The 19,038-nt window shown below is 40.1% G+C and overlaps 1 protein-coding gene across 6 annotated transcripts in view; it reads left to right on the top strand.

The window, feature by feature from the left end:
• fam168a (family with sequence similarity 168 member A) overlaps positions 1-19,038 on the top strand; it is a 63,167-nt gene that overhangs the window by 11,004 nt on the left and 33,125 nt on the right. For 4 of the 6 annotated variants that reach the window (XM_066699343.1, XM_066699346.1, XM_066699341.1 and 1 more), the window contains exons 2-3: positions 6,982-7,088; positions 13,462-13,553. In XM_066699343.1, coding sequence (XP_066555440.1) covers positions 7,018-7,088; positions 13,462-13,553 — 163 coding nt within the window. In that variant the 5' untranslated portion in view covers positions 6,982-7,017. The remainder of the gene's footprint in view (positions 1-6,981; positions 7,089-13,461; positions 13,554-19,038) is intronic. The other 2 variants (XM_066699342.1, XM_066699344.1) reach the window with 1 other exon arrangement.

The raw sequence follows: 19,038 nt of genomic DNA, 5'->3' as shown, positions 1-19,038 counted from the left end.
TGCGGAGCCAATACATCCTTATGTGCGATTGATGCACTGGGGTTCAGTTAGTCGCTGGGCCTCCGTACATCTCTTCTGCAGCCAGAGAGAAAAGCCAGCACTCGGAAACTGCTTATGCAGCTATATATATGTTTTCACTCGCTTAAATTAAATCAATGCATTGCAGTGGATAAGATGACGGTAAAATGCGGTTAATACAATGTCTGTGGAAGGGGGGGGTGGGGGGCGGCTCTGGTGCTTTGTGTTGCATGGAGGAATCTGTTCAAATCAATGAGCTTATGAATAAATAAGGAATTGCTTATAAAAACAACACAAAAACAAACGAACAAAAAGCCCTCCTTTGTCTCTGGTTTGTATGATGTTTCAGCCTCCAGTCTGCGTCTTCCTCCTTTATTAGTTTTCTTTACACATTTGGCTCCTGCCCTCCCCTTCTCTGATGATACAGTGTAACTGTCAAGGCTCGCAATAAAAATGGCTTGAATTGATCTGCAAATAGGTACTGCGTCTATTTGCCTACCATTTGCGCTTCAATGGTTAAACCAATTATGTTCTCTTTATTTTAATGAGAACTCTCTCTGTCTTGTATTGCATTATACGGTTAGTTAAATTCCATGTGGGCAGGGAGACTGACAACCCCCTTGTTGGAAGGAGAGAGAGTGAATGAATGAGAGTGAGCGAGAGCTGTTTTTGAATGTTCATGCAGCACACACTTAATTAAATTGATGTGTGATAAATTGCACAGCCGGCCAGTAAATTTTCTTTAAGATTTCGGCAGAAAGATGATGGACAGGAAAGGCTGCGCCTGACGGAAGCCTTTTGTTTGATCAGAGGGTAGCATGTTGAAGCCGAGGCTGTAATCTGTCTTTTAATTCAGAGCTGAGATAGCAGCGATTTGTTGTCTTGTTCAGCATCCCTTTTTGAGTTTCCTTCACATAGACACCGCAGTCCTTCATTTGATTACTGGTGCTGCATTGAGAATCAATGGAAATGTCAGGCATCTCTTCGGAGTGTGAGATAGTGAAAGATGTTTTTACATTGTTAATATTGTATGTAGCTGTGTTTTAATATTCAGTCAACCCCTAAAGCCCCCCCATGCTTAAAACTTGGTGATTTATTTATTTTTTACACTAGAACAGAAGGCCCGAGGGATCTTGATGTTACCTCACAATCTCTTTGGTCTTCACAGCAGTATAATGCTTTAAATTAGTCATATCTACAGCAACAATGTGTGCTTGCACATGAGAGATCTGTGCATGTGTGTATGTATATATATAGCTGATGTTTGTATAGGAAACCAGGTGCACTGCATTTCCAGTGAGTGAGTACAACGGCTTTAGGCCTGGAATATGGTATTACTGGAGCAAGAGATTATGCTGTGTATGTGTATAACCACTGATAAAGAACACGCATCACTACTGTCTCAAGTGTAACCTTTTGTTCCGTGTGTAGCTTAATTTAACTCTGAGTGGCAGAGCTCAGTAACAACACAAGAGGATAATTATCTCCAAAGTGTTTCCAGAAAGAGCCTTGCAAAGAGGTCAAGGATTTTTTTTTTTTGGTACCGTCTGCTAAAAATTAATTTTGGATCGTGTGCAGAGGCCCTCGTGGAGACCTCCTGTGTTGCTGCCTGTATTTGAACCGGTATTGTGCTGATGTTCTGCGCCTTGACTCCCAGCGTGAATCAGAGTGAAGTCCCTAAGTCACATGCTGTGAGTTGATGGGCGGTCCCTGTTCGGCAGACCTGTACAGAATCCCATTTATTGCAAGGCAACAGGATTTGGAAATCCTCTGTGAGGCAGTGGCTTATTGTATTCCACATTTCCTCTAATTCTTGGAATTGAAATATTATAAGAGTAAGCTCTTTCCATAGAATTCCCCCCCGCCCCCCCTCATTTTGGCTTTGGCTGGATTCGGAATGATTCAGAGTTATCGGCACGCTGCTTTCTTTGGTTTGGAATTTTATCCGTAGAGACTTAATTGGCAGTCATTCCTAATCAGATCCCGTAAAGCCAGTCAACTGAATGAGTTGATTTGTATCGTATTTCCAGTGTTTTTCCACAAAGTACAAACGTGGAGGAGAGTATTGTGGGATGTTCTGCGGATTTGTTTTTAAATTGGATACTATGGCTACACAAGGATACATTTTTGGTTATTTACAGAAACCTGCATTGAAGTACAATGAAATTAGTTTTGCTTGTCTTGATAATTTGTGGTAGTGCCCAATATCTTATTTTTCTTAATGTAGCAAGGTGGGCCTCACCCTGTGTACTACTGCCCTGAACTCAGCTCTCTGCAATTCTGGAGGTCTTCAGTCAGTTTTCCAGGCCTCTGACAGACTGCTGCCCAGGGTTTTTACAGCTGTGTTGATGAATGTGTACGAGTTGGAAGAGTGAGCAGATGTCACCTAGCTTGTTTCATTGTGACAAAAATTGATTCTAGCTCCACTTGCCCTCTGTCTTCAAGAGATTAAAGTCTCCTGCATTGATAACGTAACCCCCCTTTGGCATCTATTGCATGCTTAGGCAATTTATTCGTATCAATAATGAAACTTGGAAGGGCTCTATCTGCTTTCATTCTTGTCTGAGGTATGTAGCCGATTCCTGCCTTCTGAATGAGTGCTTGTGCAGTAATTAGTGCAAGTAAGCTGTGCCAGTTTGTAGATACAATTTTTCAGTTTTGTCTGTGACTACACTCATTTACACAACAGACCTAGATACCAACAGAGACGTGTGTACAGACACTCGCATATGTGTGGATTTCAGACCGGTAGAAGAATTCCTGTTGTGTATCTCTTTATCTTTATACCACCACTCTGTTTCAAAAGGTGTAAAAGTGCTCTTTCAATTACAGACAGGCCTAGTATTACCTGCGGTGCAGCTCGGTGATTCATGCCTTTATCTGTCAGGTTGAGCCTGTGCGGATGCTCTGAGTGTTTTTATTCTGCAGTAATTGGAGGCGTGCTGCCAGGCAGCTCCACCGTTGTTGTTTGGCAGTGGAGTGGTGCGCCCAGTGATTTACCGCCCTCCCTCCCTTCCCTGCCTGCGCATCATTACCAGGCCCCTACACTATCGTCACCCCTAGCGACGTCCGACAATAAAAAGTGCTAATTTATAACGCCGCATGCCGAAGGTGCGTTACAACCCCCGCTTTTAAAGGTTAAGAGCTTCTGAGGATTGCTGTCATCCATGAGCTGCGTTTTCCTGCCGTTGCCTGTTTGCTCTTTGGACAGAGAGGAATCCATTTGGCAGCTCTCTGAGCTGGGATCCGTAACACGGCAATCGCAAAATGCACATCTGGAATGTCACTTCTCACTGGCACGGCTGTGAATGTGCAGTTGCAGGAATTAAGAGATTTTTCATATTCTACTGAGGGGGAAAAAAATAATAATCCGGTTAAATAAGGTTAAGATGTAGCATCTAAACAATTTTACGTTAAATGTTGTCCATAAATCAAGGCATAGTTGCATTTCACACCAGTTCTTTTGAAACTTCACTGGCATCAGCAAGTGTGGCATTTTCCCAGCTCCTTTCAGTCCACTTGGATCTTTTGGAAACTGTGCATGTTGGTACCAGTGTGTGCTGAGCAGGAGGAGTGTGTTTGTTCCAGCCAGTACCCAGGCGTACAGACGGCACCTTTCAGAACTGTTTTATAAAAATAAGGAGAGTGTTGCATAACTCCTCTCCTGCTCCTGCAGAACGCAGCTCAAGGGCACTGCAGCTCTGATCTGTTATGCGGCACAGAGTTGCAGGGATACCAAGAAAAAGCAATAGTCATGCTAGATATATGTTGGCTATGAAGTGGTTGGGGAAGCTGTTTCTTATTAAAACGTTAGACGTTAATCTTCCAGCCAAACTAGCAAAGAAACGGGAAGTTCAGGACAACTTGAAAGTGAGCTTCTGTCCCCCTTCTTAAAGCTTATAAACTTAAAAGGTTTGCTTCAGCGTCTTCATTGCGTTGTAAAGACTGTAGACAGAATAATGTGCTCTCTCTCATGTACCTTCACATCAGGATCTAGGTGCTTGTGCAAGTAGTTCAGAAATCAAATTTCTTCTGCTATGCCTGAATTAAATCTGTACCTTTGCCTCTCCATGTCTATAAGCAGGGCACAACATTTCAAAATGAAAAATCTGACTTGTTATGGCAAGAAACTGATTTTGAATTAAAAAGCAAAGCATATTTAAAGTTCTGAGGGTAGGATGTGACAAATACAGGTGCAAATGCAGAGCAGTTGACCATTCCAGGTTTTTCTGTAACCTTTCTTTAATTCAAAATCCGTGTTTCGTGGGTACCAACGTGTCCCATAATAAAAGATAGAATGACCTTCCTCAGCCTTTAATTAAGTAACTCTTAGTGTTCCCTGCCCTTGAGCTTTGCATGGAAAATTACAGTAAATTTACATGTCTTTGTCCATCTGGCTAGATTCTCAAAATCGCTTTCACATTGCAGTGCAGTCCTTCACCCCTGTGACAGAGTTGTGTGCAGTGACTTCATGAAGTGAAAAGGCAGTATAGCAGAAGTGTCACAGGCCAGAGCTGGGGAATAGTGATGCCCTGTACAGCTGCAGTATCGATGTGCGCGCAGTCCTGAACGGAATTAGGTTGATAGTTGGAGTTACTCCTTTTTTGGGAACATAGTGTTTGCTTTCTACTTTTCCTCTTAATCTTTTTAACCACACAGGACTTAGGAGACAAGATGAAGACGTGTTTACTCTGTGGAATCTCCTTGATCTAGCGTGATGTGGGTGTTCTATGCCAACTTGGTATCAGAGATGAAGGAATCGAGCTGCCGCTTCCCCTTGTTAGTTTAAGCCATTGATGCAGGAGAAATGCATATTTAATCTGAAACTTTACTCGTATCCAGAAAAGACGTTGTGGACAAATTGAGAAATACCTTTTTCTAATAATTGTTTTCCGGTAGTTTTGTTATTCTGAGACATTTTGTAGAATGGCTTAGCTTTTTTGGCTTTAAAGAAAAGCACAGCCATGTGACTATTTTATTTGTACCATGGTATTTTATTGCTGATTTTGTTAGGGTTTGTTCTCAACATGTTGTGTGACTTTTTCATTGCAGCATGTAGAGAGAGGCATTCAACTTGAAAGATTCATGGTGCTCAACTACAGGAGCTTTGCTGAGATTCAGTGAAGGAACAAAATGATTCGCAGAGTAGCAAAGAAAGCAGGCATTTAATGTATTTTAAGTATAGTAAGAGGCTCTGTGATTGAATGGAGTTTGACCAGTCTGACCAGCACACAGTCCGGAAGTGAAATACTTGACTAAACTGATGTTTCAGGCATAATATGTGCTAGATGTATTACAGACTGACAGAAATTGAATCATTTAAAAAACAAAAACAAAAAAAAAACAGCAAATAATTTTGACTGCAGATTCTTTCTTTGAATATTAGAGTTCAGGCATTGAAATGCTTTACCAAAATGATGCAAGTCTTCAAAAATAAATTGTCATTAAATATCCAATGTTTTTTTATGCACAGAGTAGCATAAAGCAAGTAAATGTAGTTGTATACAGTATCAAATCATTAAACATGATGCAGTCATGTCTCTTAACAGTACTTCCTAATTATTTTCTTGGAATGTAGTATTGCTACTTTTCCAATCCGAGCAAGTTGAGTTGTCTTGGAGTATATTTGACCTATAAGTGGTTTAGTCCCTCTGTATACTGACTTCTCTTATCTTCTCTTGACTTCTCTTGCATCTCTTAAAGCAAATAGGACTGGATGCAGGACAAATGGCTCAGTGAGGTATAATATCTGCACAGGTTCAACCATTTCTGCAATATTGTCTTGATGGTGAATAACTCGGCAAACGATTAAAAATGTTTTTTTTAATCTGGATGTTTTAGTTTGTCTCTCTGTCTTTGTCTATTAAACCTTTTTTTCCCAGCATTTTTGTGTTAAGTAACATTCAAAAATTGAATGCAGGTTAAGATGTGTGATGTTTATAGATTTTTTTTGTTTGTTTTTGTTTGTAGTTTAAGTCTACAAACTAAATTTAACAATGTCTTATGATGTTTGCTTCAGCTGCAGTTCCTCAGTCACTGTGATTTTGCTCTTTTCATTACCATTTTAGATTCCACATGATTTTCAAGTTTGTGTTTTGGGATTTCTTTAAATATTAAAGCCATGTTATCATAGTGTTGAGAGCAGTTTGAAATGCTGTTTGTGTTCTGGAAGGTGCTAGAAACTGAAAAAAGAGAGGTTTACAAACTAGGGGGTGAGTATATTTCAGGAACATTGTGGTGTTCAGGGTCTCTCATATCCATACAGAAAAACCCTAGAGCCATGCAGATTAAAGCAATAAAATGTAGCTTTCAAGTACAAGGAGTAGAAATTCCAATCTGGATTTGTATTGTATTTTTGGTTTGTATGGCTCAAGGGCTCTTCCATGTATAATAAATGGATAAGGTTTTAAAATCTATTTTGACTCACAACTGTTAATGTTCAAAAATGCCCCAAAGATTGATATTCTCAGCTTTTTATTTTAAAATGACATTTTGTTATTAAAAAAAAAAAAAAAAAAAAAAAAAAAAAAAGCCACAACACCAGGCCCACAGAAATGTGAAATTTGTTGGTGTTGACCCACTGCTGTTAGGATTCCCTCGGGAGACAGTGGCGAACATCGGGCTGCTGTGGAAGTGAACTGTAACCAAGTGCCATTCACAGGTCTCTGATGGGAGACCAGATTTGTTCATGAAAGGAAAGGGGAGGAGCTCCTAAGGGATCCCGATCCATTGTGCGCTCTAATCCCAGGGTGTGCATTAGAAATGTACAACGTGAGTCCGTAAGGTGGCATGACAGTTGAAAAAGATTTTAAAGCCTTAGGGAATGCACTTTCAATATCATATTCATAATGTATAGCGCTACTGTAGTAGGTCTGATGAACTTTGAAATCTACATGCTTTTGTTTTTGTTTTTTTTGTTTTGTGATGTCCATTATAATCATGAACTCTTGATGTATTTTTCAGATTGCATATCCATTCCCTACATTAGCTTTTCCAAGAATGGCAAGCGGGCACCCTACTGACAAATTCAGTTTCTTGTACCAACCTGAAAGCTGTCAAAACTTGAAGAGGTCAGTGTAGAACCACTTAAATGCTTTGATGTCCAACAAATGCTTATGATGGGGCGGGATCATTTGGCTTTGTGCCATGCAAGGAAAGATCATCTTGCCCTGCAGACCGTGCCCTCAAGTTTTCAACATCTGTAAGCTTTCATGACTAACATGACTAGTATACCTTAAACTGAATTGGTATTTTGTTTGTTTTGAAACTGTGGAGTGGGGGGGGGGGGGGAAACCTTTCGCTCAAATGGTTAATTTTGTAGGTTACTTGTCTTGTGTGAAAGCTCTGTTTTTATCTTTGACAGTTACAAAGTCCCATACATTTGATTTTGTGTTTGATGTAATTATGTTCTGCCAGGATGTAGTGGTATGTAATAAACTGAATATATTATAGTGTCTATCTTAAACTGCTGTTTGATGTTTATTAAACTTTTGTCTTGGCTTATATTTTCACACTTATGTAAGAGAATGTGAAAAGAATGTGGAATAATTAACATAACTTGCTTTATTTCCTTTGCAGCCAGTAAACCCCATTGTACCTATTCTTGCATTTAGGCAATTGTGCAGCATAATCAATAAATACGATAATGTATTGTGACAGTATACCCCAAGTATACTTGCTTGTGGGTTTAGTACCATTGTTATGCAGGACGTTGACTGTTTGCAGATGCCAAAGTATTTGTCTTCATCATTAGTATCCAGTTAGTAAACACACTATGGTTTGGTTTCGTGTGACTAAGCATGCACAAAGCAAAGGAAGAGCAGTGAGGTTAATGGTGCAGTGAATGCCGACAGTAGGGAGAAACATAACGTCTTAACAATGTTGGAATGAACTTGCATTTTATATGGTGCGGTTGTGGTTGAGCCCAGTTAAACATTCTCGCACACAAAAGAGGTTTTGAGCCTTTTTGTGATCAAAGAAGGCCGCAGCAGTGGTTATAAAATGCCTGTGTGCTGCTTAAGAACTCCTTGGGCTGTAGATCCTCCGAAAGAGTTGGACAGGTGCTTAGCATTTGCTTGCGAGATGCAAAATCAATCCCCATTGTGTGGAGGGATGTTTGATATTGTAACCTTATAATTGCCTTCATGCCCCTCGTTTTGAAATCAATTTCACATGTCACATGAAAATAAACATAGTAGAGTGCTCCAGTTTTTACAGAGCCTCTCTCTTACCTGGGAATATATGTCCCCCTTCTGCACTAGCAAAGCTCACGGAAAAGCTGTACAAGATTATTTTTTAGCAGACACCCACAGCAGATACAGACAGGGTTCTCAGATGTTTGTGTCTCCTTTGGCTGCTGCCGATTGGGCTGTCATCTATTTACAATATCTTCTACTTGTAGAATTGTTGTGAATTAGAATCTTCCTAGTGTTCTTAACTAGATTACAGTTGTACTCTATGGACGTATTTGACATTACTAAATTTCCAAAGATTTCCCTTCAGGTAAGAGCAGTTGTTAAAGGATGTATGGTTAAAACGGCAATAGTTCAAGAATTCCATTCTCTGTAAATATTAATTTTCAGTGGTTAATGAGATGGTTATAACTTAACCCCACTGCCAATTAAAATCCATTCCGCTTAGCTTAACCACAACTGCGCATGTTCCCTCTTGTATCAAATTCGAGCCTTCTATATGCAAGGTATTTTGCACTTGGATGAAGCATTACATTTGTCACCAGCCTAGGACACAGATGGGAGAAAAACACAAATGTGTTGGCATCCCTATTTATATTAAAATTAAATTAAATACATTCTGGTAGCATCTGAATCTCATAATTTAACCCAGTAAAGTATCCAGTACTGTTGTGAACATTGTAAGCATTGACGCAGATACAGGCTTGACACGGCATTCACAGATACACCATTGCATAGATACAAGTACCGGGACCTGTCCAGACCTCACACTGAGCACAGTCTACAGTGTCTATTTGTGGGGGTCTTGGGAGGAAGTTATTGGCAGCTACACAGGAAGTAAATGTTTATTCTCTCAAGTATAACTGTAGGATAGACAGAAAATGTAGAAAAAACAAATGACAGAAAAACTAAATTAAAAGGCACATTAGATATGTGATCACATGCTGATTTAGCTGTAGCTTTACATGTTATCTAATGTGCCGCATTGACCCTTTAATAACAGCTCTTGAGAGGAGCAGTTCTGTCCTTGAACATCTTCCTCTCTGTTCACCCAAGGGAAGGGTGGCTCTGTACAGTTGAATGATTGACAGAGCCATTTACACACATCCCAGCTCCTACGCCAAAGCTTTTAGTGGATAATGAGAGAGTTTTGACACAAAACTCTTGTCCGCACCTCAAGGGGCAGTCCATTTCATTTTGATCGTAATTTGGCTTTGACAAGAATAATGTTATTACCGTACTAATGCAGCAAAATGTCTGAAATGACTTTGAAAGGGAATTACTGTGAAGGTGGGATTCAGTGGGAATATCACAAGTCCAGGTGGGGAGACTGTTGAGGCTGGTCTTTTATAATGCATGCGGTCTGTCACTCATTAAGTCTGTTTGGGGTCGGACATTTTGTCAGATCGATGGGAATGTGGAAACTGCCTCCGCTACATCTCTGGGTATATTTTAACGAGTTAGACCTCTGGTATTAGTTCAAGCCATTGTTCCTTTAAGAGCATCTTTCAAAGAATAGACCAGATGCATGCCAGACGGTTGCATTACTATTTTACTTGGCTGTTTGATTCCATGCCATAAATACAGGATGATTTGACCTCGACTGCTGCTTAGTACCTTTTTCTTTCTATCAACATCCTAATCAGTGTTCCTCACTCCCCTTGTTTGCCCTGTAGAGGGGGCATTATTAGGCAATCTTTCAGACTGCCATTATCTTTGTTGGAATGTGCTGCTTGGGTCCGTCTAGTATCCTTTCAGCAAGATCTCTGCCAAATGCACATCCTGCCACATTCCCCATGTTTGTGGCTCAAATTCCAGCTTCGTAGGGTCTGTGATCTAAAACTGGGCCAGCAACCACTTCTTTATTTAAACCATGCAAAGCCATGGTTTGGAAAATGTCTAAATACTGTTTACAAAGAATGGCTGCACACTGCTGCCTTTTTGAGGGCATTGCTTTTCATTCAGCTCATTGGCTGAGGCCCTGTTATTGAATGTGTGGTACTGTTTGTGAGGGGCCTTTGTGGCCATTGTTCTTCATCTTGTGCCACTGTGTGAGGAGCAAGTGAAAATCCTGTACACTTATTTCTGCATAATTTATATTGAATTTATTTGAATTGGTCATGTTTTAGAAAGTATTCAAAGGTACTTTAAAACTAAAGCAAGAAATAAAACAAATCTGATCACTGGAATGTTTATTTATATCCCTGGAATGCATATTATGTCTGAAATTCACATAATTCCTCTCAGAGTTCAAGGCTAGTTTTGCTATGCCCTGCAATGATGTATAGTTTTGTTTAAAAAAATACACCTTACAAATACTATAACACTCTGACATGCTCTTGTAAGTATTAGTTTATCACCATCCTGTGGATGATGAAAGATCACCGGATCTTCAGTCTCAGCAGGCACGTGTTTGCACCACTGATAGGCTGTGTATGCTGTAAAATGCAATTTCCCACTGCACTCGTGACCACACTAACTCACTGTCAGTGTGATGCACTTGAAACTACATTTTGCAAAGGAGAACAAACACAATATTGAGGCCTTGGCATGACTGCCCTTCAGTAAACCAAGAAATAACACACAGTACCGCTCTTTATGTCTGTCTGCACTGCTGCCTGTCTGCTTCTCACTCGTACAATGCTGGGAAGCTTTCTGCAATCTAAACATTAGTGTCAATATACTGGAGAAAAGTGTCCGGCCCAGTGCCTGTTGAACACGGTTTCACTGAGAGAATTGAACATTATAAAGGTTAGAAAAAAAAAAAAAAAGAGAAGGCCATTCTGACCATCTTGCTCTATTGGTACCTAGCTACTAGCTTATCAATCCCTGAGTCATCTTGTATGCCTTCGCTGGATAGTTTTCTTTTTAATTATAAACCAGTTGATATTTGTAACATCTCATCTTGCTACATACATGTGGAACTTTGTGATTCTCATACCTTAGCACGTTACTGGACATCTGTTTGAGGCCTGTTTGGCATGAGACTTTCATCGTAACTGAGGTTTCTCTTGTGATTGAATATAACTGCCCCATTTTCCTGATACAATGTCCACTTAAAATAGTCTTACTTGGAAATAATTAGCAAGTTATTGATTTCTCTGCCAGAGAAGCAAACATTTTTGTTCCTCCTTTCGGGCAGGTAATAGATTGTTTTAAATAAGTCTCTTATTATTTATTTATGCATGTATGTATTTATGTATTTATTTCTTAGCAGATGCCCTTGTCCAGGGTGAGTTACAAAATATAAGAGCAATACAAAGTACAATAATACATATATTATAAAATATATACACGTACATAAACATGCATACAGCTGAAATTAAGCTATTGCTTTGGTCTATTTTGGTACCACTTTCAATAGTTCCTTTTCTTTGTTCACAGCCAAACTTGATTTAACATAGTCCAAGACCATCTTTTGTGAGGCACCTTCCTTAATCTCCAAAACACAATGCTGCATCGTTGGCTGCTCTTAAGATGTGCATTGAAGCGTCCATAAATTAAGCGTATTGCTGTCAAGTACAGAAGCAGATCATCTGAGCAGACATCGAGGGCAGGACCTAGAGTATTGTGTGTTAAGCGTGGAGGGGGGAGAGCCGTCACTCTTGCAGTGCAGAGTTGCTGCCAGGCAGTGTAACATTAAGATGGAAAGACTGGGCAGACAGATTTCAGGTAATTAAGTTGGGCATGCATGGGTGAAAGAATAAGTACGGACTGGCGCAGGAGGCATGTGAATCCGCCATGTGAGTTTGACTAAAGCACTGGTTTGTGGCACAGCGGGGGAGCTGAGCGAATTGTCTGTGTCTGTACATGCTTGCATGTGTGTGTACCTCAGCGTTTCGGTCTGTGATGCTATGTGGCACAGTGGAATTGTATACCTTTTTATACATTACTTATTACTTATACATTGTTGGTATAATTCTGCTGGATTGGGTGGGGGGGTTCCAACCTTGATCATATAATGAGCCCCCTTTCTCGTAGTGCTCTTCATTATAAGAGGCATGTTGATAAGGTTTAGCTTACATGGACGCAGAGAAGGTCACCGAAGGGAAAGTTTGGAGCTCCAACAGAACATTTTAGTTTGTGATGTACCTGTGACGTGGTCCCCAGGGCTGTAGCTTGGCTGCCAGTAATGTGAACCAGCAGCTCTCAGAAGACAAAGTTGTATCTATGTATAGTTATTCATTTGGATAATTTATTGTAGCTGTGTGAGAAGGTGGACAGAACTCAAGGGTCATATTGTTAGGTTTTTTTCAGTAAGGGCAAAAAGGACTGCTCTTCCAGATAGCCAAGACAGGTCCTGATTAGATGTCTGTGAAATGAATGTATAACTAAGGTTTAATTGATCATCTTTGTCTTAGGAAAGGTGGTGCCCAAGAAACTGAAGTGGTATTAGCTGTAGCAGGTTTCGAAGGACCCAGGTGTGATGGCATATTAACAACTGCCTTTAAATTTTCTACAGTTTAGGGGGTTTTAGCCAGAAAACAGTTTGTGTTGATTAACATTTTTCATAAACAAGGCCAGGTGGTATAATAAAATGAAGAATGAAAAAACCCCCGGCTTGTTTCAAAAACTCTCCTCTAATGGCTTAATGATACCAGACTACAGACTTGACATATGCTGATGGTTCTGGCGTACATATGTTGGGGTGTAATTTATTTGCTTAGTTTAGCTTCACTTACTGCCAAGATTTAAATCAACAGTCTTCTGTTTACACTCCCAATCGCCTCACAAACGCACGCGCTCCTGCTTTTCCTCTAGCATTTATTTTTCTGATTATGCACCCCCCTTTCACCTAATCCTTTTTGTGAATAATTTTAGGCTGCATTGACAGACGTTGAAGTTCAATATCTCCTTGGATTTTGTATGGCCTGTAAATTGCCTTTGATATTGGTTCTCACAACAAACCTCTATTCCACATAGGGGCGTGCAGCTGTCTTGTCACTTGGGAAGCACCTTTGCCTGCTGCGTTTCAGGCCTCGAAAGCTAAATTCAGCACGAAGAGCAAAGTGCTCAGTGCTGTGAAGATCAGCAAGATTCATGTAATTCTACAGCATACCAATAGGCATATGCTTGGGAAGACAATGTAGACCAGAAAGAAGAAAAGGCTGATCTAGAAATGGTCCCACTGTTTATCCAGAAATATAATTGGTTATTTATCACTTCATAAGGGTGTTTTGACTGGTTGTTGTTATGTGCCTCGTTTCTAAAAAATGTTTTTCTTTTTTTGTCTGTTTTGTTTGTCTTCCAGCAAAAGTAGACTGTCTTCCACTATGAACCCTGTGTACAGTCCCGTTCAGCCCGGGGCTCCCTACGGCAATCCCAAGAACATGGCCTACACAGGTGAGCAGCTCTTCCACATTGCTGATGAACTGGTGTGCTTGGAATTGACACCGTTTATGTAATTGGAAACAGAAAAACGAAACGAGAAATAAAACCAAACCAAGCAAAGGGCTCATTTTCTTCTTTTGTTTTTGTTTGAAACTCCCGCCGTACGGTTTGGGGTGTCATTCCGTGGACTTCCACGGTCCGTAGTCTAAAACCCTGTCCTGGCTGTGCTAGGACTTGAGGTTTCTTTTTTTTTTTTTTTTTTTTAGGACAGGACTCAGACAGCTGTAGTGAAATAGTGCTTTTGGAAGAGTTTTAGATCAAGTGTGAACTTTGGTGTTCTTTACCAGGGGTTCATGAAATCTAGTTCTGGAGGTCTGCATTTTAATTTTTCTTTGGTCCAACCTGAGATCTTTACTTAGTTTAACTAATCCATAGAGCTTACTACTCAACTTTTATCTCTCCTGTCCCTACCTGCCTTTTAAAGCCGTTATTGACGTAATCCACGTCCGTTTCTCAATTCAATCGTACAGGTCTGATGACCAATTGTGCATTTATTGTTCGTGTTTTCCACCCTGATAGAGTAATTAACTAATCAGTGTGCAATAGCTTAATTCTCGGAGTGGAAAGAGACTTGTTAGCAGATGTTGTTCCAAGGTTTTTTTTTTTTTTTCCTTTGCAAAGAATTACGTGACATTGACCGGCTATTTAATTGGTCAACCTGAATGCAGTTTACAATGTCATTTTAATGCAAAGCAATTATGAATAATTGCGAGATGCATCATCAGAACAATGATTTAATTGTGAAAGGGAAACCGAAAGATAATTACACCATGAAACGCAGGTAGTGACAGCAGAAATAGTTAAAATTAGGCAGCCACAATCCTATACACAATTGTTTATAATTATCATCTTTAGCAGGTTGTGGATTAAAGAGACCCATTTAATCTGCAGGATGGGGCCTGCCGGGGCTTGATTTTGGAAGTTGCTACAGAGCCTCGATTCCCTCCATCAGTACTAAACAATTTAGTGCTAGAGTTTAAGAGTGTCAGCTATTTTGTGCATTGATTTTGGCTTCTTCATAGTCTGTTTCCACGTGTGTTTATAGCAGTCAATCTGCTGAGCTTTCATTCACAGCCAAATGTGCCTGTACTGTGTTTACAGCCTTCATCCTTTCCACACCTTCCTCCCCTCCTTCCATTCTTTTATTTTTCTTCCAGGTGCATGTTTATTTTGTGATACGGCATTTGTGTCCTAACTTTTTTTACTCCTCCTGCTGATGCTCACTGTAGAAGATCATTCCCTTCTTGTTAGACAGCTTTTTTTAATCAGCTCCATTGCCACCTATGTTGCAGTCTTTGTGGTTGGACTAATTTCAGTTACTTTCCATTTCATTCCTGTCAACCACATGACTGGGTTTCCTAATTTAGATTTATTCACTTTCCTTGCAAAAAACAAACCCACGACAATACCAGCTGACAAGGGGCCTGACACATGCTTTCAAAGGGTGCCCCACTGATGTGCTCACCAGCAACCTTTGGTTCCTTGCCTTTATCCTCCCTTTATTCCTCAGAGGGGAAGTATGTTGCGCTGTGTAAAGTGTAGTGATAACAAACCAACTGAATGGTTAGCCCATGCTTCCTGACATACTATAAATAACAAATAAAATATATAGATGGATGTATAGATGTAACTTTAGATAAGGCTTTCAAGGAATTGCTGTTTTATTTGAGTAAGTCCTGTCTGGGTAAATCATAGCATAAATAAAATACTCTCATGGCAGGGATTGAAGGCAGGATGTTGCCCAGATTTGTGTGTGTGTACATGTATATAAGCATTTTTCTGAAGTGGAAGTCACGCTGGCTTGGCTGTTGTTATGGCTCTCTTGTTGAATGTAGTGGCTTGACGTAACACTAACTGACACACTGCCTGTCACACATCAGCACATATAAATATCACCAGGAAGATTACCATCATTTGTTTCTTCCTTTTGAATCAAAATCAGGTTTTTGCGTGACAGCACTGGGAGCACAGAGAGAATCCTCTTTGCTATCTCTGAGGTTTGAGGGATTTATCGTATGGCAATGGGACAAACTGTGTATTGCTAATGTGGCTGAAAGAAGCCATTTCTGCAGTTGATACTTCTCTGGTTTATTGAAAAACACTTCACATTTTGGCATTATGAACCCCTTCTTTTTCTAGAGGCATTTGGTTGGGTCTTGTGAGCTGTTTCTGCTACTGCTGAGCAGTAGCATTGTTTGTTATTATTTGTTATTGCAACAAAATACAAAAATCGGTAGTGATCTTTATTTACCCTGACAGATCGCCTCTTGTATAGACCGTTCTGACATGAATTAATGAGATTGGGTTCTGCAAGTGTGCTGGCACTACCGATCATTCCAATTAAACAATATGGTCTCGCCCAAAATGCTCGGCCAAATGTATGATTGCTTATCAAATTACATAAATAGCCTACATCATCTATCAAGTCAATTAGTAAAGGTAGTTGTAATGCTCTGGTAAGACCTAGAATTCTAGGATTGGCATCTGAAAAATATCACCTGAGCACTCAAATAGATCTAAGGAACAATGGTTAGAGTATACCTGGAGCCAAAGGGCAAGGTTGCAAGGACATGAGCAAAAAAGGAAACTTGAGATCTGCTCCTTCAGATTAATACAATTCTTCAGATAATAGATCTGTAAATCAAGAGGGAAGTGGTTTATGAAGCACACCTGCCAAATGTAGCTCCTGTATTAGCAGTATACACGGTGCTCGCTAGCTGCTGTTTTCCAGGGGTCCTTTAGGATCTCATGAATTTGCTATGGTTTGAGGAATGGATGCTTATAAAAGATACTACAATATGGTTTATAGCACTTATTTTGTCTTTATTTCCTTGAAATACCTCAAAGTGGTTATGAAGCTTAAACATTTAGTGGAGATAGGATGGGAAATGAGTCTTAAAATAATCCATTCTGATGCCCTTGAGTGTCACCTTGAGAAAATGAATGTTTATCTGGAAGAATAGTGGTACTAATGGTATTGAATACAAAGACTGAATTGGTATGATGTTTAAATCATCCAACGTTTGCAGTGCTAATATGATCCACCTAATTATTTGTATTTATTGTCTGAACACTCCTGTGAAACATGCCATCTTAATTGAGTTCTGAGGTAATAATGTATATTCTCTGACTTTGCAATGAACCTTTTGAATAAACAAAACCTTGCCTTACATGCTAGCAGTGTGAATTGCATTTAGTGGATTACAGCATTTGTCAAATGTAATTATGCTAACTTCATAATGTAAATAAATTGACTGATGGTTTCAAATGGGTTAGTGCAGTGGTTCACTAATCCAGGTAATGCATTTCTTCTCCTGTGAAGTGCCAATCCATTTACTGCGGTGTGTTCCCCTGATAAGACTTGTGGGCCCATGAAAGCTTATCTCGACCATTCAGCAGCAATAACTGGAGCATGTGCTTTTTATATGGTTCTCATATGGTATATTTTAAGGAAGTATTCCATTATAAGCAACATTATAGTATCATTAGGGTAATGAATTAATATAACTTTTTAAAAGCAGAATGAGTGTCATTATGTCGAAAATTATAGTCGCAGTGACGTGAATCCTATGTATGCTTGCATGGGAGTTTAAGATGAAAATGAAGCTGCATGTGCCTTGTAGATTGATTCCAGTTGGTTAATTCTGCACAAGCCAGTCCTTATCATTTTCTGCTGTATTGGTGTGAATTTGGTAACCATGAATTTACCTTGTTTTGAGCAGTGAACAGAAAAACTCTTGCAAATGGGCTTTCCGTGAGTAAGATCTGAGCTCCTCATTCCTTTATTGTAGATTGTTGTCATGCAGAAATCTCAGATATGTTGGTAATTATATCACAGGCTGTAAGTGACCTATACATTTTGAAATATGGTTTGTATTATTTTGAGGTACAGTTCCTCACATTATATCCTATTATAATTAGGAGAGGCCCAAAATTAAATAGATATAAAGTACTGAAATGTCATGGTACTGTTGGCTGCTGTGAATGTGTTAAATAGAGCTGCCTGTCGTAGTTTTCTCTGTGTGCTCAAAGGATTTTTTGCAATGAAAATTACTGTGTATATAGAGCTGTTATTACTTATGCATTTTTAGAAGCAGCACTCTCTCTCTCTCTCTCTCTCTCTCTCTATTTATATATATATATATATATATATATATATATATATATATATATATATAAAATGCTTTTGAGCAACATTTTTTGTCTGCAAGATTTCGGATTTCGGTAATAGCTGTCTGGTAAACGGTACAGTGCTGCTGGAAAATATTTGCATAAACTGATTGATTTAAAAAATGCATGGTTCTGTAGATGGTGCACTTTGATATTGTCTGTAGAAAACAAGGAGACGTTTAAAATGGTGGGGCTTCTGCTTATTTGAAAAGTAATTGATATGTGCATTATTCCTGAAAGCAGCTGAACAGCAAATCTATATTATTGTGATTTGCAGTGCTGTGATATTGTGCCGCTACTGCCTGACAGCGATCAGTTGAGTCGGTTCAACTTGCAGACACTGACAGGACCGGTACCACTTATCGCTTACCCTTGAGTAGGTGACCTGAATTTAGAACAGAATGACTTTATTGCACGCTTCTTTCTCTTGTTGCATTTCTCTCTCTCCTCTGGCTGCTCGTTGGTCTTCTGTCAGCAGCAGCTCGGAGGAGGACAGAGGCTAGCCCGGCATGTTAATGTGTCGGAGGCCAGGGATGATTCATGAGGTTTGGGAGCCCTGAGTTGTGGGAGAGGGAGGGCAGGAAGAGAAGACTCCATCATTGAGCCCATGCTACTGCTGCTGCAGCTGGATCACATGAATTACAAGTTAGAGGACTCCGCAGGGGCAGCACTGACATGCCCTGCTGCATGCTGAACTCCTGTCTTCCTGTACCACACCACACCACACCGTACCTCTGCATCTACCTGGACTTCCCACCAATTTACTGTAAAAATGCTTCGCTAGTTCTGTTTCCGAGGAGCCTTGTCCGCTGCCGGGTATGCTGTGGACAGGCAATCTGATTTTACCTGTGCTAAAATTCAGATACCAGCATTTCAGAGCTGGAGGCTGGGGAATTATCCCTCTCCACCACCTCGCACTTACAATCTTCTCACTTCATGACAAGGGAAGTGATTAATTGCTTTTCAATTCACTCTCTTTGGATTGGCCTCTCTTTGGATTTAAGAACTGGCTATTGGGAGTAAAGGAGATTGTATTATACCCCCCCACGCGCGCGAACACCCACGCACACTGGATCACGCTCTCAGTCTCTCATTTGCAGTCTCCTTTCTTTCTCTCTCTATCACTTGCTGTCTCTTCTATTTCTCGGTCGGTCTCTCTCTCTCTCTTGCGTCACGTGTTGAGAAGAGGAACCTGCTTTGTTCCCTTATGTTGAGCTGCTGTTCTCTGCAGTCACCCTCCCTGCTGATTTTGCACCTCATTAGCTAT

This window comes from Amia ocellicauda, chromosome 3 (genome assembly GCF_036373705.1).
Source record: "Amia ocellicauda isolate fAmiCal2 chromosome 3, fAmiCal2.hap1, whole genome shotgun sequence".
NCBI classification, from domain to species: Eukaryota; Metazoa; Chordata; class Actinopteri; order Amiiformes; family Amiidae; genus Amia; species Amia ocellicauda.
This window is presented reverse-complemented; position numbering and strand designations above follow the sequence as displayed.